The following is a 23,529-nucleotide window of genomic DNA, read 5'->3' on the forward strand; positions in this document are numbered from 1 at the left end:
TAGGAAGAATTGGCCCTAGTAATGCAGTTCTTGGTACGATTATACATTATTTGTGTGTCTGTACGGATTGTCTATCCATGGATTACATAAAAATCAACAGAAACTCAGACCACTACATCCACAACTACTATTAGCGGGTATTATAATTCATCTGAACATACTATAGAGATTGTGCTACATTCTCCCTGGAAAAATAATAATAAACTCAAATAAACAAACAAACAAACAAACAATAAAGTAAGATTACATAGAATGTGTAGGTTGTTCTTAGGCATGACATGCCAGTTGCTTCTGTAGGCTGGTGTACCATAAGATACAATTTACATATGTGTCAAGTGAAGGGCTGCTTTCCAAAATGATTTGTCAACAATAATTAGTTGAAGACCCATGTATACATTTGTTTGAAATAGAATTGGGCACTTTTATCCCATTGTGCTTCATGATGGCTGAATTGATAGTAGTACATAAGTAATCTTGACTGAGTTACACCTGCAAAAAAAAATAATTAAGCAGATTCTGATCTACTTAGTACAGTACAGTATTTGAACTGGCTACTGTTAGGTAATCTCAAAGCTCTAGGGTGGATTAAGAAGGCAAATGAACAAACAAGCAAAGCCAAAAAAAACATCCTTGAAAAAGACCATTGCAAACTATTTATTTATTTATTTATTAGTATTTTATGCCGCCCCTCTCCGTAGATTCCATATTACTGCCTAGATTACATGGATATGTACATGTTTCAGCTAGAGGGAATTTATTTTCTCATTGCAAAGTACAGCTCTTCCTCATGTCTTTCAAAATTAGTATCATTAATTATTCTGATAAGATTATAAGTGCAAAATTCCCCAATTGGGGAAAAAAGATCAGCAAAACCCAACACTTTGCAAAGCTTTTTAAACTTTTCATTTGGTAAATATTTCAGCTACTGACTTGATTTATATTCCCTTCTGGTTGGAAAAGTCCCTGAAAGAACCAAAAAAACCAACCCCTCTTAGGTCTAACTATGAATTTTTTTTAGCTGCTACTACTGTAATCTATTTCTAAAATCAGTGAATTCACAAGGTGAGCATGAGTCTTTTTCCTTCTAACTTACCCAACTTCACTATAATATTTTAAATTAGCACAAAAACTAATTCCAAACTGCATGGGTGCCATTATGTAAAACTTGGATCTCAAGAACTATGTTGGCTCATATGGGGAGGGAGTGGCGTGCAATACACATCCTGAATTCTCAGAATTGCTCAATTTCTGCCTGAATTCTTAGAATTACTACTTTTAAAAAAAAAGAGCTTTCCATCTAGTTGTCAGATATACATGAAACCCTTATGGAAATATATACTAAAATGAATGTAAAAGTAACTCATTAATTTCCCAAAATATCAGAGTTTAGACTTGGGAGAGTTGGTGTTTGCAAGTTGTTCGTATTTAGCATTATTTCCAGATGTATTTAAGATCCACACCATTTGCATAACTGTTAGCCAAAGTTTCTTTCGACTTCATAACAAAACATGTAAATTGAATTTCTAGTATCACTCCAAGAATTCTCATAATTTACAGGTAGTTTTTTAATCTCTCTGAAGTAACTTTAATTGGACCTGCAAATACCAATCACCTGTTTGAGAAAACTGAAGTGAATCTCAACCCTTGTTTTGAGAAAATCTTAAATCTGACTAATAGTAGTCATGTTATTTATGGGTGATTAGCAAAATAATGTCATCCCATACTTCCTTTTTAGAAGGCATTGAACCAGCTTCAATAAAAACTGCATAAACTGTTCCAGTATCCATGCTTCCTCCATCTCAGCACAATTAAAGAATTTAGTGCTAACACAGATGTTGTTTAACAGGATTTAGATAAGGTAATTAGAATGTATTCATTAAATTATAAAATGGACATTATCAAAGTAGGACATATAAAATGCATAAGAATTTAGTGTTTTCCACCCCTGCTTCAGTCCTGGTAAAAAATATTCATCTGGAGTTTTTTTTTAACAAAATGAATAGTGTATTCCCCTGATTATGTTTCCTTCCACTCTTGTCAATGTCACCTGCTGGCAGGAAAACATCTATCAATCATTTTCTTTAATTTGAGATAGGACGGAGCTAGATTGCAAGGTCTGAACTGAAACAGGCTTATATTAACATATGTGTATATAAAATTGTTGACTATATATTTAGGCATATTGCTCATTAAAGCTTCTAGACACCACTTAATTTAGGAAAATTCAAGTAAATACAGGAATTGCTATTCTTTCAGAACTGAATGCAAATCATTTGATGCCAGTGATATTATTAACTCATACTAATAGAACAGAAGGTCTTTGTTGTGTTGAAGAGTCAAAGTTTATGACAATACAGAAATACAGAAGATCAAATTCAGGTTTGAGAAAGACATTAAAATTGTAACACGGCACAAAATTGGATCACATTTACAGACCTGACACAATCTCAGTATATCAAAGCATCAAGAACTGGATTTTCCAGTAGATATTTATGTTGGGGTAAGAGTTTTTCTCTCTCTTTAAACACTTGAATGAAGGAGGAAACATAACACAAATTCTATTGTCATTATGTCCTTTAAATATTAAAGGACATACAGTAACTCTATAATTGATCTAATTGTAATTTTGTGGCAAAATGATCCTTCCAACATTATGAGGCATTACTGTATAATTCTATAATTAAATATGAAGAATATTTAGCATCTCTCTTAAAACTTTGAGTAAAATATGACTTGCCATCTTAAAATAATCCTCTGTAACACTACAATAAAATTTGCTCTGTAATTGATTTAATATGGTCAGGGTGTAGGCTGGTGATTGGGGCAATCTTGACATACTGGTATTATCTGGGACTCCTTTCGCTACTATTTCCTGATGTCCTCTGCCACTTGTGGGTTGGATCTTTGTCCTTCCTGACTCATGTACGTGGCTAGAGAGGAGATAATTACCTGGATCCAAGTGTCAACTCTGAACAACAAAGGGAGGGGGGAAATAGTTAGAGGGGGGTTGTAGAGAAAACAATAAAATTTTCCTATGGGAACCCAAGGACATTTCCACAGGTGGCTAGCCAGAGGAACGAAATAACCAAGCAATCGGCCAACTTCTGGATTGGGCACTGTGACCATTGACTTAGGGGGAAGGGGAAAACTTACTTTTAATTAGGCGAAAGCTTCAGGAACTTTTAGTGTTGGTTTTCACCAGTTGTGCCAACATGTTCCACCCAATACAACTGTTCTTTGAGGATCCTGCCTGGCCTCCAAGTTCTAATTTCTATGAGTGCATTACTTGGAACGCTGATACCAAGAAGTAGTCAATACCTTACAGCACTGCAAAAGGGTACTCTCAGCACTTTAAAAGAGGGTGAGATGTGCCTCCTCCTTAGGTGGTCTTCTTTGGACACAGAGCTATTAAATAACTATTGCTGTTTCCAATATTCCCCTTTTAGAAATGATAGATATAGGGGACCAAGAATGAAGCACCATAAAGGAAATGGATTTTATGAAGTACTAGCTGATAACCCAGCATTGCCCAAATATTTATTTATGCAAATCCTGTATTGGGCGAAAAGAGGAAGCTGTGAAAGAAATGACATCACAAACAATTGCCACCACACCCTCTCTCCTTAACGGCCCAGGCATTTGAGCATTATGCTGGAACACGCATCCACCCCCACCCCGAGGGGTGCTAAGGTTGTCTTAGCCTCCCCCCCTCCCCCAGTATTTGTTTCTGGAGGGTAAACCAAGTTTGGTTAAAATTGCTCAAGCCGTTCCAGAATTATGTTGGAACATATATACGCACACAATCACATCCGTTTTTATATCTGGACTTGTCACTGGCCTTCAAATATAAATTTGACCTAGATAGAAAGGAAGATCAAAGCTTTGCAGTTTTTGCTATATCTCATCCTCATGCTATTTTCACAACCCATTTTTGACGACCATAATGTGTTGTACGTCAAGCATATTTAAGGACCACTCAAAAGCTGCAAATAATCCAGCATGTAGCATCCCATGTGCTCACTAATTCCTGGGATTGGGAGCACATGACTGTCCAGATGCCATTTAAAGTGCTGCTTTTAATCAATAAAGTCCTCTATGCTTACAACCAAGTTACTTTCAGAATCATATTCTCTAACTAGAACTGGGCCAATAAATAGAATGGGTGTGGTGGTATAGAAATAACTTGTGTTCCCTTTTAGATGAGGGTGAATAAAGCCAGGAAGTGAGTGCTGCTACTCAGTGGCATTTTTGGTTCTTTGAGGTTTTCCAGCTGAGATTAAGACTAGTTCCCTTCCCACCATTGCTCCTTCTGCAGTTTAAAACAGAACTGTTTTGTAGAACATTTCTTACTGATACCATTGATTTTACAGTTTTCCCACTGTTTTATTTTACTTAGGGCATTTTGATTTTATGTGTGTATAAAATCTATGAATGAGAGTCTGGCATAGTGGTTAAGGAATCAAGGTACAAACCATGAACTCTAGTTGCACTTGAAGCTTGATTTGTGCTGTCACATACCTATGGTGTGAAGGGGTTCATGAATAGGTGCAGATTGCTGCAGATGCTTTGATGCACATATCTTCCAAACCCCAAGTGCGAATTGTGCATGCAGATTGATCCAATTTTTGTTTTGTGCTTTGCTGTTTGAGTGACCCCTGACTAGAACAAAGATTCACAAACGTATAAATGCAACAGCTATGCAACTGTCTCCAAATGACACACGCAGGGACAGAGAAGTCTAATCCAGGTTTTAGGCACAAAGCCTGATGAATCGGCATGGTCCACTCACTTTTTCCCAGCTTTGAGAATAAAGCAATGACAAACCATTTCTGAAAAACAGTGAAGAAAACTGAAGGAAGTTGTCCAGGCAGTGTCTGAAAATCAGGCACAACAAAATGGAAGCAAAAGCAAGTAGGATGCTTGGCTGCATAGCTAGAGATATAACAAGCAGGAAGAGGGAGATTATGATCCCGCTATATAGAGTGCTGGTGAGACCACATTTGGAATACTGTGTTCAGTTCTGGAGATCTCACCTACAAAAAGATATTGACAAAATTGAACAAGTCCAAAGACGGGCTACAAGAATGGTGGAAGGTCTTAAGCATAAAACGTATCAAGAAAGACTTAATGAACTCAATCTGTATAGTCTGGAGGACAGAAGGAAAAGGCGGGACATGATCAAAACATTTAAATATGTTAAAGGGTTAAATAAGGTCCAGGAGGGAAGTGTTTTTAATAGGAAAGTGAACACAAGAACAAGGGGACACAATCTGAAGTTAGTTGGGGGAAAGATCAAAAGCAACGTGAGAAAATATTATTTTACTGAAAAAATAGTAGATCCTTGGAACAAACTTCCAGCAGACGTGGTTGGTAAATCCACAGTAACTGAATTTAAACATGCCTGGGATAAACATATATCCATCCTAAGATAAAATACAGAAAATAGTATAAGGGCAGACTAGATGGATCATGAAGTCTTTTTCTGCCATCAGTCTTCTAGGTTTCTATGTACAGTATCTTGCAAGGATTTGAAGTCCTTAATTGGGCTGTAACTGGATAAAAATGTAATAAATAATAAACATCTGCAACAGCTAGCTGAAAATATTTATTTCAACAAAGCCAAAGAAAGGATTCTGAGAAATAAATATGCAAGAGCAAACGTAAATCCGCATCCTAAATATTTACTAAGATGTTTATAATGTACAAATATTCAATAAGAATAATTTAATATTACCAAATATTACTATTTTTTCAGGATAAAGCAGAAGGAATAATTAAAGCTAAACAATCTCACACTAGATAATTTAAATACAATTACTTCTAACAAGCATATAAAAATTCAAATTCAGAACAAATTCTCAGAATAGTTCAAAGAATGACTGGAAAATATTGTAAAAGTAGTTTATTTATTTAGAAAATATACAACTTGCCCTCTTAGAAACCATTCTTACATCAAAGCCTAAAAATAAAATAAAAATATAATTGAAAACATTAGTATAACTATTGGAGACAGAAAGATAAATATAGCAGCCAATAAAACTAAACGTTTACCACAAAAAGTATATCTAAATAAACAAGTATTTGATGTTCATTTAAAAGAGCCACAGACCCGGATCTGGTACGCCTCAATTGGCAATTGCCTCCAAGAACCATAGATCCATGATAACCACACTACTGTTGATGTGTGCCACATCATAAAAACTAGTATATTTACACAAAATGAGATTCCCGTAAGTATCTGCATTGCAACTTACAAAACTCAATGTTTAAATGTTCAATACTAATCAAACGCTACAATCAGTCCTACTGAAGATTCTTATTTTTCTTTAAACAAGGTAGAGAATTACTGTATAAAAATAAGAACTTTGAATTTTGCTCTCAAACAAAATGTTACATCATCCAATTTCCATATGCTTCTTACAGGTCTAAATCCAAAAATCATACTAATACTAATTCAACCCATTGTGGATATCAGTTTCTTAATGTAGTCTAAGACAAAAATATTAATCTATAATAATGAGCTAAAATAAGTTATGTATAGATATGCCCTAGTCCTGGTATTGCCAATATGAAATCAATGTGCTTATATACTGTACCTACAGGCTCTCTGCCCCATCAGATTTTAAATATTTTTTTAAACTTCATTTTTTAAAAAGAATTGTCATAAGCTGGCTTCATATTTATTTTTAGACATGCCTCTGGTTCTAAATGGCAACAGAAGCATTCTTAGAAAATGATGGGTCAGTGAAAGCATATCCAACCACTAACGAAAAAGAACAAACAAACTTCCAGGTGCCGTGCTTCTAATTATTTTACTTTTTTGCGATGTTTAAAGTAGAGGTTCATTACTGTTTCCTATAAGGCCCTTAAATCATTTCTTCAGAACATAGTTTTGGTCAGAAAGATTAGACAACATAACATTAATCAATCTTGGTCATCATCACCTAAGCCTATTATTTTTGAGTTATATGGTTGATCCACTGTGTTCATGAGGATTTACTTGTACTGAGTGATCCAACACATAGGGGACATTTAAAATGCTGCCCATTTCAATCCCTTATCACAACAATATGCATTAACTCCATTGCTTCTTCTATGGTTAAGAAAAGCCAGGATCTCCAGTCAGTATGGCTGTGAAAGTTGGACCATAAGGAAGACTAAGCACCAAAGAACTTAAGCCTTTGACCTATGACACTGGAGAAGACTCCTTTGGACTGCAAGGTGATCAAATATGTGAGCCCTAGAGGAGATGAACCCTGACTGCTCTTTAGAAGGCCAGATCCTGAAGTTGATATTCAAATATTTGGCCACCTAATGAGAAGGACTCATTGGAGAAGAATTTCAGTCACTGGGAACAACTGAGGGCAAAAGAAGAAGGAGAAGGCAGAGTATGAAGAATGGATGCAGTCACTGAAGCAGTTGGCATGAGGTTAAATGGACTCCCAGGGGATGGCAGAGGACAGGAAGGTCTGCAGGTGTCCATAGGGTCACGATGGGTCGGACACGACATTGCAACTACCAACAACACACCAGTCAGCATCCAAATCAACCCTGAAAAAGCCCATTGCACAGCTACACCTCAGCCTAAACGTTGGCTTACTGGAAACATTCATGGACACGTTACATTTTTGGTTCCTTCAAGGCAGTGAAGAGCTACCAAAATGTTTACTACCACTGTGGGCGTGGCTTACGCAGGGCGCCCTGCATTTTCTTTCAACGTGTTTTCAGTGCAAATTGGGCGCTCTGGGGTGGAGCTCCATTTTCGCTACCCCACTGCGCCCCCCCCCTCCGACTCCTGCTTCAAGGCTATTTTCAGGCCTAATATTTTGCTCAGAAGCAATGCACGGCCACATACTAAATTTAGCTGGTCCGGAAGCGGCTGAGGACGTAGGCAGCAAACCGCTCCCCAGGCACCGACTGCAGGGCAGCGCCCGAAGTCAAGAGAGCCTGGTCCGCCCTTCAGGGAGAGAGCCCCCCCCCGCCCCTCTTGCGCCCACCCCAGAAGCGGCACACGCCCTCCTCACGTTCTCTGTCCCGCAGAAAGGCGCCTCACAGGTCCCACAGGAGCGAACCTTCCTCAGCAGCCCCGTATAAAAAGCCGCGGGAGCCGTCTGAGGCAAACCCAGCAGCGAAGCTCCGTTAAAAGGAGCTCAGCAGAGGCTGCTTTCCCTGTTTTCCGGCGACTCACACGCACACACACCGCTTGTTTGTGCCCACAGCCCCCTCCCCTCCCCCGGGGGAAGAAAGAGGTGCGGTGGGGGGGGGAAGAGAGGAGAAGGCAGCGAGGGAGGGAGGAAGGAGCGGCTGCATCACGGCAGCTCCATTTCAAGCGTAGGCGCGGGAGCCGGCGGTCACGTGACGCGATTCCTGGAAAGTTCTTGGAAAGCGGCCTTTGCGTTTTTAATCGTTCCGCGAGTCCAGCAGGGGGGAAAATACACCAAGCCGGGAGAGGAAAAAAACAAAACAAAACAAACGGCCGGACACCGGCCGAGGCGCCTCGAAGCTTCCTCGAGATCGTTTGCAATGTGTCCGGCGGGGGGGGGGGGGAGCTCCACATAATAGAAGCGCGAGAAACCTGCCTCGCTCACCCGCCCCCCCCTCTTCCCCACCCGCACCGAGGAAGGAGCTCCCTCAGCCTATCTTGAAAATGGCCCGGGAGGGAAGATGAGGGGGAAGGGGGGCCGCGCTCGCCTCGCCATTATTAATCCCCAGTCCTGACACGCAAAGCGCGTCACCCCCACTTTTCTTGAGTTGTTTTTGGTATCGAGGCGCGCCAGGCGGCAAAAAATCTCGCCCGCCGGCCGCGGCTCCTCTCGCTCCTGTTTACTTGGCGTCCGCGCGTCACGGGGAATATTTCCTGGCCCGGGTTTGTTGTAGGAGCAGCTCTCGCGGGGAGGATAACCTGAGCTGGCCGGCCAGGCGTCCCGCTTACCCGGCCTCTCGCAGCTGATGTCGCGGGGCTCTTTCTCCCTCTCTCTCTCTTTCTCTCTCCTTTGGAAACAAAAGCAGGGCTGGCCGCCGCGGCGAGAGCCACCCAACGGCCTCTCCGTTTAAAAAAGCGCCGTGCTGAGAGAGAGAGAGAGAAAGAGAGAGAGCAGCATCCCGCCCTTCTGGGGTTTTGCCGCCGTTTGCTTGGCGAGGCCGAAGGTAACGAGTTTGGCCGACTGCTCGCGACTCTTGCCCCGGGGCTGCCCACCGACGATTTCCTAGAGAGCAGCCACATTCTGTGGTGCGAAGGGAAGGAGGAGAGAAAAGGCGTACACCTTTGAAGAAGCAGCCGGGAAGCCAGCCTCGAAATCCCCGGCCAGGTGGCGGCTGGGTGAGGCGCTTTCCCGGCGGGCTGGCGTTGACCCTCGCGCGCAAATGGAGAAGCCGGGACAATAAAAGAAGGAGGCGGACGCCCCCTCGCCCGCCCCGGCCACAAAACGGATTCGCCTTTCCGAGAGATGCTCCGTTAAAGTGAAGATTTTTCGGAGCGGCGGATTTCGACGGGACAATCTTCTCCTCAGAGCCGCAGGTCCCTGGCGGGGCGGCGAGGCCAGATGGGCTGGGGCGGCCACCGGGAGCGGCTCTGGTGAGGGCCCGGCCGGCGCTCCTTGGCTTTTCTCCTCACGCCGTGCTCTCTGCCCTCAAATGACCCTGCGCTCGGCCGAATCCTCGGATGGCACCGACAGGACTGGGCCCCAGTGGGAAGCTGGGGGATCTTCGGCGGAACCTGCGGAAGGGGAGCGCCTGCACTCTGCCATGAGGGAGTTGAGATGCGCGGGTAAGGCAAGCACGGGGGGGGGGAACCGGGGAGCGGGCACCCGAGGTTAGATTGAGGGGACGAGCTATCGCTCCCCCCGCACACACACATACACACTCTGCATTCAGGGTTCGTAGGAACTGGAATGATTCTCTAGTGTAGCATCCCCAACGCTGATGGGATTGTGATACGGGGGAGGAGGGAGACTCCCGCCATTAAGTCCTTGAGAGGTGAAGCCCCAAAAAACTGGGGCGCCCCGCAGAATCTTTAAGTGTAGGACGAGGCTGCAGACACGATTCGAAAGATCGCGCTTCGAGGGGGGTTGAACCCAAATTATTCCCAGAGTCTAATATGTTTACACCTCCCTGAAAACCTCTGCAGGGTTAGCTAGGTTACTTTTCTACAGGTTGTCCCATGGTGCACGTTTTAAATCCGCCGTTCCTTTCTTGCGTTTTGGAAACCGCGGTGGGTTTTCAACTTTCCTTTAATGGTCATTCCCGAGTTAAAATAACCCCTCGGGAAGCAGACAGAAAATCCTCTCTGGTTGAGTTGCAATAATAACTTAAGGTTTTAGAAACAAGAAAAGAAGGAACAAGTCCTGCTGTTTCTCAGACCTGTATGTTGGAGCACTATGCTGCAACTTCCAATTCATTTTGGATTTCCACATTTCAGATTAGCCAACATAATTAGGAGCTCATTATGGGATATCTTGTACAATCCTAAACTTGTTCTCCCACTAGTAGTAGCACCTCAGAATTAAGAGACCAGTAAAATGCTAGGCAGAATTAGCAGTAAATCTAGAGTTATGTAAGACTTCTAGGAAAACATTTCTCTCTTAATAAAAACAGGTCAATTTATTTAGAACAGTGAACAGGAATTCTAATAAGAATTCTTTGTAAAATCTTTTAGCTTTATTCACCCTAGATTTTTTGTTTTGCTTTTAATTTTTATACTACACTTTTTAAAAGAGATGTAACTATTTCACTACAGTTTTCCTATTTGGTCTTTAGTTCTGAGAATAAATTGGATACACTGCAAAGGTTTTGGCTATTACTACTGTATTATGGATAGCAAAAAATGATTCCAATCCTGCCATGAGATCCTAGGAGTTGTAATTTAATGCATGTGGGGACAACCATCTTGGACAGGCTACTTCAGTTATTACATGAAATATATTTTTTTCTCTTATTATTTTTAGGGTTAAGAGAAAGTGTTGATTTTAATTTCTTTAAGATCTAAAATTTGTCTTGTTCTAATCTCACATAATATTTTACATATCTGCACTGTATTTGATGACTGAAGTGTTGTGGGGTTGGTTTTGTTTGCTTTTTTCTATAGCAGAGCTGTTAATGAAATAAGATTATTGAAAAATGGTCAGTCTTATATTGTGTTGACACTGTATTCGTACATCACTTTTACAATACAAAGTATATTGGTTCAGAAATCAACTCTATGAAGTGTAATGGTATTTATTGTTAAATAAATGCATGTCAGATCCTTTTTGCAAGGTATCTTTTCTGGTATCTTTCACAAAGCAGAAAGTAAAAGTGAGAAACTCTGTTAGTTATTCAAGGACACCTAGGAAGTAGTAATAGAATGTTAAGAGGTTTGAACCATTGGGGTTTCATGTAACGATTATGTTGATTTTCATCAAAATTCTCCAGTACAGATAGTTATTGGCACTGGACGGGACTGTCCTTTGCTTCCAGTGGTATTCTATCTAAAAATATGCTGAAGATTCTTAACTCATTTTGCTTTCTCTTCTATTAGGATGGTATTGGGGAAGCATGAGTGTTGCAGAAGCAAAGGAAAGATTACAAGATACATCTGAAGGGACTTTCTTGGTCAGAGACAGCTCTCATTCAGAGTATTTACTTACTATTTCAGTTAAAACTTCAGTAGGTCCTACCAACTTACGAATAGAATTTCAAGGTGGTAAATTCCGTCTGGATTCTGTTATCTGCATCCGATCAAGGCTCCAGCAATTTGACAGTGTGGTTCATCTAATTGAATATTATGTCCTTATGTGCAAGGACAGAAGAGTGGTCTCTGAAATACCTTCCAATGGAACAGTCCATCTTTATTTGAATAAACCTCTGTATCATTCAACACTGTCTCTACAGCATCAGTGTAGAGTAGCAATAAACAGATACACAAGTAAAATCCAGGAACTTCCATTACCAACCAGATTGAAGGAGTTTTTAAAGGAATATCGATATCGGGTATAAGCATCCAGTCAGCCTCATTTTAAGAAAACAGGTCCTGAATATAATTTGTGATAAATCAAAATCTTCAGCTGCATGAACGTATGGTGTAGGTCATTGTGAAAATGGTATGTTATTGTGTATGTTTTTAGATTTTAGTAGAGGACTTGGATTTAGCTTTCCACTGTTAAAACTTTGGTGCTCCATAAACTCCCTGATGCTATTAGAATTACAAGCTGAGGGAAAATGTATTTCAGTGGGAACAAGTGCCTACAACAGAATGGTTAATTGCTCTTTGATACCTATGCACTCACTTCGTTCTTAAAATAAATGAGGCAATTCTGTAAGATTTTCTTGCAGAAAGCCATTTTATAAAATATTACTAAATCCCAATCCAAATGATATGGCTGCCCTTCAAAATAACCTCTGAATAATGCGGACCAGATTAAAATAATCTATGGTCCTCATTCTGAGAACATATTGCATTCATCAGTATTTTGAAAGATTGGGAAAGATTTGCCGATTCCTAGTGACCGTATACAGTTGACTGTTCCCCTCATATCAGAAGGGCTAAGGGGAGGATAGGCATCTGGATTTCAGCAGCAAATGACTAATAACTCTGCAATTAGGTCACTGTAAAGTTTTTATGAAGTTACAAAGGGAACATACATTTTGGGCAATAATTTCCAGCTAACATAAACGATTGGCTGGTGAGATTCACTGTCTGAGATTAGATCAGTCTAATGCTCCTGATTATGTATTTTGCACATTCTTAATTATAATTTACCTTTTAATAAATAGAAAGCTTTTATTTCCTAATATTATAGCACTTGAGTGTTTCCTTATTAAAAACTTATCTAGCAGTTCTTCCTGATTATGAATACATGAAACTTTTCTTAAAAGGAGGGGCGGTGCCTTCAAGTCCACGTGACTCTTTGCAACTACCTAGACAAATCCTGCAATTTTCTTGGCAAAGGTTTTGGGAAATGTTTTTCCATTGCCTGCTTCCTAAGGCTGAGAGAAAGAGAGAAAGAGTGACTGGCCAAAGTTCACCAGTTGGCTTCTTGCCTAAGATGGGACTGGAAGTTATGATCTCCTGTTTTCTAGCCTGATGCCTTAACCACTACGTGATACTGGTGCTCTTACAAAAGCTATAGAGCAAACTTATCAATTTTTACTCAGAATGTAAGTTTGGTGGAATAGCAAAGTTCTATTTGAACAGTCAAAATGGGATTAGATTTCTAGGTAAGATATAAGGAAGCCAATCACACAGGAACTCTGAACACTCTGGGGACTACAATAGTCTACAATAGTCTCCTTCGTACACTTAGCTCCCAAAGCTACAAACGCCCCCCCAAGCCTTCAGTATAGTCTCCACAAAGCCCCCCTAAATGGTAACTTTAATCTGAGAGAAAGGGAGTAATCGCGTCAAGTCAGAAACAGCGGTGGAGGGGGATGAGAGGGATAGAATCAATCATTCCTAATTTAAGGCAATCTAATTAAAATCTTATTCCAAAGTATGACTGAAAAAGCAAAGGTCATATTATTCCTCTTATAGGGACTGGATGAGTACAGTACATTGGGTAATATGCCCCTATTTGTGTTAGCACAGACTTTTTTTCTAGATCATAACATCAGTAACAGGCCTCCCTTTAATGAGGCCTTATAACTATCTAAACCAGTGATGGCGAACCTATGGCATGGGTGCCACAGGTGGCACATGGAGCCATATCTGCTGGTACACATGCTGTTGCCCTAGCTCAGCTCCAACGTGCATGTGTGTGCCAACCAGCTGATTTTTGGCTTGCACAGAGGCTCTGAGAGGGTGTGTTTGGCTTCCGGAGAGCCTCCAGAGGGATGGGGCAGGGTGTTTTTGCCCTTCTCCAGCTCCAGGGAAGCCTGCTTGCGGGAGCGAAATACGAGCTGACTGGGCCCACCAGAAGTTGGGAAACAGGCCATTTCCAGCTTCCAGAAGGCCTCTGTGTGTGTGGGGGGGGGGAGCTATTTTCTCCTTCTCCAGACATTGAATTATGGGTGTGGAAACTCACACATGCGTGATAGCACGCGTGCACGCTCTTTCAGCACCCGAGGAAAAAAAGGTTCACCATCACTGATCTAGACTGTAACCTTGCAGTTATTTTTATCCAAAACAATAGCAAATATGACTACCTTCTAAATGTAGAATTGTATTAGTGTTCTTATTTCCTTGAAATGCCAGTAATTTTGCCTTTAAAAAAAGACTATTCAAGCTTGTAACTCTCCAATTTCAGACTGTACAGTACTCAGTAATTCAAATTGTAGTGCCCTTATGCTCATAATGAGTTTCTCTGTTCAAATGGAATTTTCAGAATTATGCAAGCAATATTTGTCTATGTCATTTCCAGAAGAGAAAAAAATTACGGTATTCATACTGACATTTTAGCAGTTAAGTTTGATAAGTTTAGTGATAGCTAATAAAGTAGTTCTAAAATTCCTCTCCTACACATTGCTTCAACACTCTTTTAATACTAATGTTCAAACTAATAGCCTCAACTACATCTTATGCTTAATCCCATATAATTATGCATCATGCAAAAAAAAAAATTACATTTATTCTGTCCTGAAGGGCTTGAATTTTAAAAATATGGATAAGAAAGAAAAATATCTATTTTCTTTATTATTTAAATACCACTACATAAATTCTCAACAGTTGGTTGATTCAGTCATAGAAACTTTCTGAAGTTTAATTTTAAAGTTGGTTTTTATTCTGTTTATTTAAATAAGGGGGGACCCATCGTTGGATGCAAAGAACCAGGTGCACATTAGGAGCTAAATTTAGGCAGAGATACATTGATATTCATGTCTAGAAACTGAGGCCATGCTCACATGATTACTTGCAAAACTATTTTATGTAGATATATTTGCTCCTGTGCGAACAACAAAAATGGAGGTTTGCAACCCAAAATATTACTTATACATCCACTTTATTTTCATTGCTGTTTTGTATATTCAAAATAAATATGCTAAAATTATACCACATATTACTGCACATTATATTTTGCTTATAGGTGGTGGTTATTGCGTGATTAAAATGTTGTTACAATAAATGTGGGACCAATTTTTTCATCCCTTTTTCTTTCACAAAGACGTAAAGAATCTAAATAAAATAAATTAGTTGATTTTAAAAGCAAATGACTGAAAGAGAGGCAGAAGTTGAGAGCTGAAGGAAGCCTCTATAGCACACATGTCATCTCTGGACCATCCATCAAACATTTTTATTTGGTTCAGTGAACTGCAGTGGAATTCTGAGAACAGCAAATGATCTATCAATGTACTGTATATTTCATTATTGCAAAGTCTCCTCTTCCTAAACTTTTGAACTGCATGTTGAATTAGAAGTGGAAGAATATACCACCTCATATTATTTCTTGATTTCTATAATACTAGGATGAGATATTTCCTACTCTTTATTTTGGTAGTAGTGACTCAAAGGTACTGTAATAATTCCACCACATGGTGCTGACTGTTATGCTATGCTAACCAAGTGATTGTTTTTGGTGTACTATAATGTATAGCCCTGCTCAATATGTAGATTAGACTATTGTGGCTGATTAAATAGTGTTTTAAAATATCCTGGCTTAGTATTTGTGTGAACTATCTAAGGTTATTTGAAGACTATCATGTCATACTAGGTTATTTGGAAAACTATCTATCTTTATTTTACTGTTATTGAAAGAGTCTATTGAAAAGTGTTGGATAAGTTAGATGTCTTTCTAAAAATGCAACAGGCATCACATTTCTGTCATCTTTGGCCTGAAATTGTGAATGGAAGTCAATTGCAATTTAGACCTAGCTCTAATGGAATATGCTAGCTTGCATAGTTGTTGCAAATTATGCATCAACATAATTTAGCTTATGTTATCATCTAGAGAATGCAGGAACTCAGAAAACATGCTTAATACCATAATTCTTTTATCAGATCAAAAGCATATGGAACATGAAAGATGATCACCATTCAATATTTGACATTCCTCATAGATTAGTTACAGTAGAACTTTTCCTCCAACTTGAGGGAACAATGCTAAACATGTACTGATGAAGCAAATATAATTCACTGCCATAAAATACATTCCCAAACAATGTATATAAAATCAATCTATAAATGCCTTCAAGTGTTACACTAAAATATATTTTTGTTTATGGTTATGATTAAAAAACAACTTACCTTGTGACTCAGTGTGACATTGAATTCAATCTATTTATTTAAATTGTGAGATATTCAGTAAATATCCATTATTATTATTATTATTATTGTTGTTATTATTTATTATGTAACTACATAGAAAGTGTCCTGAAAATTACTATATTTCAGTAGAGGAAGAAATATTGTTTAATCAACTTTTACATATTTTATATTATGCGTAAATACTTATGATTAATTATTTCAATTGCTATACTTCTTGTGAAAAATGGGTTTAGCCTGATCTGTTATATAAAATACCATATTAAAATACTTTGCTACAAAGTTGAGAGATATAATTTATTCTTAGTAATTTAGTAACTTAGTGAAACAGCAGTTTGCCACCAAGTCTAATTTTGGTTCATTCTTCTCTACAGAATAAAAATGTACTCTTAATCATTTTATTGTAACCAAAATGTATATTAAATATTTCTATATTTATTTAAGAAATGTATGAGGCCATAAATGTACATGTTTTGAAATATAGGTATACTGTATATGATTTTTAATTACAGATTACTCATGCTGACATTTACATAATATGTATTCTCTGTATGTATGCTTATTTAAAATATTTAGTCACCTATCTAACATTGAACTGTGTGCAGTTTTTCTGTATTTTATATAGAAAACTGCATCTAAAGAGACATATTTCAATAGTACTAGTACAGTATCTACAAGAGTTGTTTTCAGTAAAATAAAGTGATATAATGCAGTCCAGGTGGCAGCAAATGTATTCAACAGAAGATAAGCATATTCAGAGAATGTAGCATCTGATAATAATTCACATATGACTTGACACATAGGCAAACTCTGCTCTGAATTAATGTAGGAAATGGCATTTGGTCATACTATGTATGAACAATGCTGTTCCTTAAATGTCAGTTTCAAATGTCCTCTTAGTATCTCACTATTTCTTTTGAGACGTTCAGCTTAGGTTTGAAGTGTCAATTGAAAATGGCTTTGTCTTGTACAACATTGCTATGAAATCTGTATGTCTCTTACAACTACTCTGCTTTTAGTTCATTGCTTTATGTGGTTTATTTCTAAAAAGAATGGGGGATAGTATAATCCTAACTTTTAGTGAAACATGACTAATTCCCTTTTACACACACCCATCCCAAGAAAATTAATCAGGGTCATCATTAGTTAATTGGTGGACAGAAGGTATCAAAAATTCCCAGGGCTGTAGGCTATACAATTCATTTTTAAAAGGCGACAATGTTAAAAGGTGATGACAAATCACTTCCATATTGCTGCCAAGAAAACCGCATGGGCGTGTAGGGACTGGGAGATGTGTTTAATCTGAGGAAATCTCAATCTTTAATTGCTTTATGGAGAACAAAGCATTTTGTATCTATGAGCTTCACATTGATTAGAAGAAAATTAGACTATTGATTTTATACTAGCAGTTGATAGATGGATCAGATTTAGCTGTTGCTGAGAGCAAGCAGCATGACCTAGATATAGCTGCATATATTCATTTATATTTAAAAAAGCCTTTTAGCCAATTTGGTACAGGGGTGGATTCCTCCCAATTTGCCAAAACCAGTACCCACCCATTGGTGACATCATGATGATGTCACTAAACTGGATCGGTTGTTGCGGGTCCATGGATGCCACCATTTTTAATTTTTTTAAATGGATTTTCCCCCCAGAAATTTTTTTCTTCTGCACATGTGCAGGAGTCAAGTTTCCAGCACTGTGCATGCATCACCAGCTTGTTTCTGGCTTGTTTTGCTTCTGTGCATGAGCAGAAGCCTCTTTTTTTTTTGGCAGGGTGGGAAAATGCTTGCCTGACTGCTCCCTCCCTAAGCAACCTCAGACGTTTTCAAGGTCATCTGGAGAGCCTTTTTTTTTTCCAAAGAAGCCCCCGAAAAGGCCGCAAGATCCAGAGCTGATGGTCTCTGGTAAGATGTGCATCTCACGACCTGCCCCGCTCCACCTGCCACCCCCAAATTGCACTGCACTGTGAACATCTCTCAGCCATTGTGTGCAGGGGAAAACCTTAAACAGTAAAGAAAAACGTCTTGTGAGTGTGAGGCCATTAACAACTTTTTGCACACACGAGAAGTTTTTTCTTTACTTGTGCCAGGGCTGGGAGCTGAAGAGCAAAACCACCCACCCACCCCGAATCCCAGGTGATCACTTCAACAGCTTGGTCTCCCACCATGTTCAAGCATTGCTCCAGTGGAGCTTGAATCTGCATTGTAGGAAGACTCCACTCTTGGGGTGTGCGCACTCCAGGCTTCCTCTGGAGACACCCCCACAACCTTCCTACAATTGCTGGGGTCATCTTTCTTGGTCTCCTGGTCCCCCTATGCCCAGGTGGGGGGAAAACACCTCAGGATGCTGTGATCCATCTTCCCCAACCGGGAGGCTCTGCTGGTCCCCAAGCGGCAGAGCTCTTGGAGGACAATGTTTTGCCCAGCCTGGAAGTTGCTTCCAAAGCAAAGAGTAGCTTTGTTTTTTCTCCTCCCCAGTGAGCAAAAAGCTGGCCAGCCAGCAGGGTCCATCCCTCTCTGGCCCTGGCACAGGAGCAGCCCAAGCCAAACAGAGCCGAGCTGATCATAGCTGGGATGCCCAACCCAAAGAACAGGTGAATAGAATGGCGGGCAAGACCACAGGAGCCATAGCCAGAGCACTGGGCAACTGGAGCCCCGGGCAGCGGATCCACCTGCTGGGGCCTGGGGTTCGAGGGGTGGAGGTTTTGCTCTCAGGATTGCAAGGCAATTAACAACTTCTTGCACTCGCGGGAATTTTTTCCTTTACTCTGCAAGGATTGCTCCAAGGAGCAAAACTTATGCCCCCGAATCCCAGGCCCACAGCCCCCCAGCCCTGCTAGCTTTTCGCTCACTGGCGAGGAAGAAAAAAGCCTCTCCATTCTTTGCTTTGGAAGCAAATTTTAGGCTGGGCAAAATATCGTCCCCCAAGAATGCTGCCACTTGGGGAGAAACCTCCCAGTTGGGGAAAATGGATCACAGCACCCTGAGGTGCTTTTCCCCCCACCTGGGCATGGGAAGAGACAAAGGAGCACCGGCAGACCAAGAAAGATGTCCCCGGAATTGTAGGAAGGTTGTGGGTGGTCTCTCCAGAGGAAACCTGGAGTGCCGCACCCCAAGAATGGAGTCTTTCTACAATGCAGATTCAAGCCCCACCAGAGCTCTGCTTGAAGATGGTGGAAGACTGAGCTGTTGACGTGACTACCTCCTCCCGGCTTCTTCCCTCTGCCAGTAGGGAAGCCAGGTTCAGTCCGAACTAGTTACCACCCAGCCCGATGCCAGATCCCCCTTGCCTGCCATTTATTTTGCCTGTTTGTGGGGTCAGGAAGCCCAAGTCGGCTCTTGGTGGGTGAAGAATCTACAGGCAAAATGAGCCCCTCTGGGAATGGCAGTGGGGAGCAACTGCCTGGGAGGACCTGGCCGCCCTCCCTCCCTCTCTGGCTATTGTGTGCCCAGAAGATTATGCACCTTGAAATACACCTGTGTTGCTGGGTCAACCTCAGAACCCACAAGGCAGCGAAAGTTGGAATGTCACCACAATCTGAGCTCCCTTTGGAGTAGATTGCAAACAAGGTACAAAGCAGCTACAAAGGAGAACATAGAACACCCATAGCTGCCACTTCTTTGCAACAGCTAAGGACTGAAGAGGTGCCTCTTCCGTCTTCGGCTGTTGGAATAAACAGCGAATTTGGCTGCCACCATTCCCGCTTTGTTCTCCGGTTGCTCTCCTTCCCTTGCTTGGCTGCTACTTCTGGGGTGATACCAGGTCAAGCACAGTGTGTGTGTGTGTGTATAGTGGGGGCTTGGACCATTCAGAAGCAGCCACGGCAGCAGAGAAAGCGAGGCTTCTTTGCCAGCTGGCAAAATATAAATGTTTGCAGGTTCTGTGCGGGTGGCTAGGTGAGGCACGTGCGACTGAGGGTGTAGGCATGAGTGACATCAAGTTGGCTGTGCCTATTCAGTCACATGACCATAAAACCACGCCCACAGAACCAGCAATTTTAAAAAATGGAACCCACCCCTGATTTGGTAGTGCTTGGAGAATTATCACAAGATTGGCTGACTGTTTGAAGCTCTTCAGTATTTTCTTTCCTCTTGTAATTGGGGAGATGGTTTTTAGCCGCTGCTACAAGTATGCCCAAACCGGTAATATTTCACCCCTGTCCTGATATCATCTGCCATTTATTTTAAAATGAGCAAGGAGAAAACTTTCAAGCCACCGTCTTAGTAAATCAACACCGTTACAGCATTCTTTAAGGGATTATTTGGAAACAAATCCTTATTTTTCAAATAGGAAATTTAACTCTACAGTGAAGTATTGTTGATTCTTAACATACTGAACTGTACAGCTCTGTGCAAGGCTGCCTTTGAAGATCCCTGGGAAGCTACAGCTGGTACAGAATGCAGCAGGCAAGCTGCTGGGAAGTATTTATATTATTTATAGAATGCCCCAATCAATTTAAAAAGCATACACATACACATACACAAAAAGCAGTAAGAGCTAATTAGAAACCACAGCATGTTGCTGCTTTTATTGCCTTAGAATTTTTTTATTCTCTAAGAGAAGGGATGGAAGGGGATCAAATATATCTGTGGTTGTAAGGTAAGGACTACGTGTAATGATGAAATCTTAAGGGCACTTTGGTATAAGTAGGTTCATACCTGAATCCACTAGCCATGGCCTCTACTTTGTGTTTAAGCAGGAGCTACAAGTTCTGTTAACATGTACCTGCAGATGATGTAAAACTATTCGACATCACTGATAATGCTGCTATCCTTCAAAAAGGCCTTGACTGTGTATCAGAATGGTCAAACTGCAAATCTCAATCAACAAAGCTCAGTCTTACACACTGGCAAAAATAATAAGAACACAAAATACAAACTAGATGATCATGACCTTGTTGATGATCCTCACTCAGTTAAGGACCTTGGGGTACTCATCACAAATTATCTAAATGTCAGAGCCCACCGCAGCAGCATTGCCAAAAAGGCTTTAAGAGTGGTTAACCTAATCTTCCGTGCTTCTTTTCTGGTAACATTGTACTCTTAAGCAGAGCATATAAAACATTTGCTAGAGCAATTCTCGAATACAGCCCATCTGTCTGAAAACCATACTATATATCCAGTGAAGGGCTACTAAAAATGTTACTACCACACTGTGGGCGTGACTTATGCAGGATGCCCTGCATTTTCTTCAACATCTTTCGGTGCAAATTGGGTGCTCTGGGGTAGAGCTCCATTTTTGCTAGACCACTGCGTCCCCCACCTGTATATGTATCAAACATGAATACAATTGAGAAATGTCCAGAGATATTTCACAAGAAGAGTCCCCCATTCCTTTATTCACAACATAATACCTTATGTCACCAGACTTAAAATGTTAGGCCTAGAAAATTTAGAACTACAACGCCTTTGATCTCACCTAAGTGTAGCACCAAAATTATCTGCTACAATGTCCTATCTGTCAATGACTACTTCAGTTTCAACCGCAACAATACACAAGCACACAATAGATACAAACGTAACCTAAACCATTCCAAACTAGATTGCAAAAAATATGATTTCAGCAACATAGTGGTCAATGCCTGGAATAATTTACCTGAGCCTGTAGTTTCTTCTCCAACCCCCCCCCAAAAAAAACCTTTAATCTTAGACTGTCTACCATTGACATCACCCCATTTCTAAGAGGTCAGTAAGGAGCGTGCATAAGCGCACAAGTGTGCCTACCATCCCTGCCCTAATGTATTTGTAATCATCTCATGTACTCATAACCATGCTTATACATCTTATGTATTCACAATCATTTTTATACTTTGCCTGTAATCATATATAGGCTTGACAAACTAAATAAAACAAGGTCCAGAAGGATTCCCAATTTGCAAGGTAAGTCCTTTGAGAAAGCATAGTATTATCCAGAGAAATTACTGACATGAATGTATTGCCCAGATGCTTATTAATGACTAGGAACTCCATAATTTAATTTTTTGGCTTTAATTTAATATTATTTCATCTCATATAGTCTCTAGGTACTGGTTCAGGTTTCCACAGAATTTCTAGCTTGGATTGAGATGGCAATTTTTAGCTGAATGTTGCTGGAATACTGATACCTCACTCCATGTTGTGTTAAGTTTGTATCTATTGTTGGCTGGAGTATTGTTGCGGTTGAAGCTGATTGACAGGTTTGACATTGCAGCAGATAATTTTGTGTGCTACAGTTAGGTCAGATCAAAGGCGGCGTAGTTCTAAATTTTCCAGATCCAAAATTTCAAGTCTGGTGGCATAAGGTATTCTGTTGTGAAAAGCGGAGTGGGTGACTTCTCCAAGCAGTTTCATATGATGTTAAACAGCAAAGGACCTGCTATTAACCTGAGTGCTGCCCTCCTAGATCTACTGACAGGAATTGGCTGCTTAAACAGGAGTGGTTCCACTCACTATAAAATGGTGTCTCAAACTCCCAACTGGGCAGACAATCCAGAAGAGACCACATTCCATGATTCTGAATACTGTCAAGGAATCTAACAGGACCAAGGGGGCACATATCAAGTTGCTACCCAGGATTGACAATTATACAGAGATTGCAGGAACAATCTCATGGTACAATCTACTAATCTCTGACTTCAAGAAATAATGTGTAATCAACCAAATCAGACAAAACATGCCTACTAACTAACAAAAAAAAATTACCAAATATGTTCTGGAATGTCTGGATCCAATGGATTATAGGGATGGAAAATTCTAGAGATTGTCATCCATGGAGATCTAGGACATCCATAATTTATACCAAGCCAAAGGAAAGATGTCACCACCTTCCATCTTCAGAAAATGTCTTTGAAGTAACAAGTAGCATGGCATGTACCTATCTAGGTGCATGGGATCATAATTACTTGTAGCAATCCTAGAGTGGCCATGGAGGCCATTTACTCATAAAAATTACTGCAGTTCCATCCTCTAGGGCAGTGGCAGGCAAAGTTAGCTCTTCTATGACTTGTGGACTTTAACTCCCATAATTCTTGAGCAAATCATGTTAGCCCAGGGATCCTGGGAATTGAAATCCACATGTCATAGAAGAGCCAACCTTGCAACCTCTGCTCTAAGGCATGGAGATTGATGTCCTGGATACTCTTAACAGCATCCATGAGTTTCTATAAGAATACAGTGGTACCTCATGATATGAATCCCTCGTCTTATGAACAACCCGAGATACGAACCCGGGGTTCAGAAAATGTTTGCCTCTTCTTACGAACTTTTTTCTTCTTACGAACCCGCCGCCGCCGCAAAGCCCCGCCGCCCGGCTGTCGCTTTTTGAAACAGCCGGGGGGCTTCCCAGTGGCCTCCTGAACCCAAATGCCAAACCCGAAC

General features: G+C 40.6%; 1 protein-coding gene across 1 annotated transcript; it reads left to right on the plus strand.

Annotated features, from left to right (window-relative positions):
• Positions 1–8,405: 8,405 nt before the first annotated feature.
• Positions 8,406–15,557, plus strand: SOCS2 (suppressor of cytokine signaling 2). The gene is made up of 2 exons (XM_070755835.1): positions 8,406–9,766; positions 11,516–15,557. The coding sequence occupies exons 1-2, from the start codon at positions 9,634–9,636 to the stop codon at positions 11,971–11,973; spliced, it is 591 nt and encodes a 196-aa protein (XP_070611936.1). The 5' UTR covers positions 8,406–9,633; the 3' UTR covers positions 11,974–15,557.
• The last annotated feature ends 7,972 nt before the right edge of the window (positions 15,558–23,529 follow it).

This window comes from Erythrolamprus reginae, chromosome 6 (assembly GCF_031021105.1).
Source record: "Erythrolamprus reginae isolate rEryReg1 chromosome 6, rEryReg1.hap1, whole genome shotgun sequence".
Classification (NCBI taxonomy): domain Eukaryota; kingdom Metazoa; phylum Chordata; class Lepidosauria; order Squamata; family Dipsadidae; genus Erythrolamprus; species Erythrolamprus reginae.

Bases quoted from the DNA above. Each gene is read 5' to 3' on its own strand.
- SOCS2 (XM_070755835.1), top strand. From the start codon at position 9,634: ATGACCCTGCGCTCGGCCGAATCCTCGGATGGCACCGACAGGACTGGG. The intron at 9,767-11,515 runs GTAAGGCAAGCA...CTCTTCTATTAG, and splicing joins GAGGGAGTTGAGATGCGCGG to GATGGTATTGGGGAAGCATG.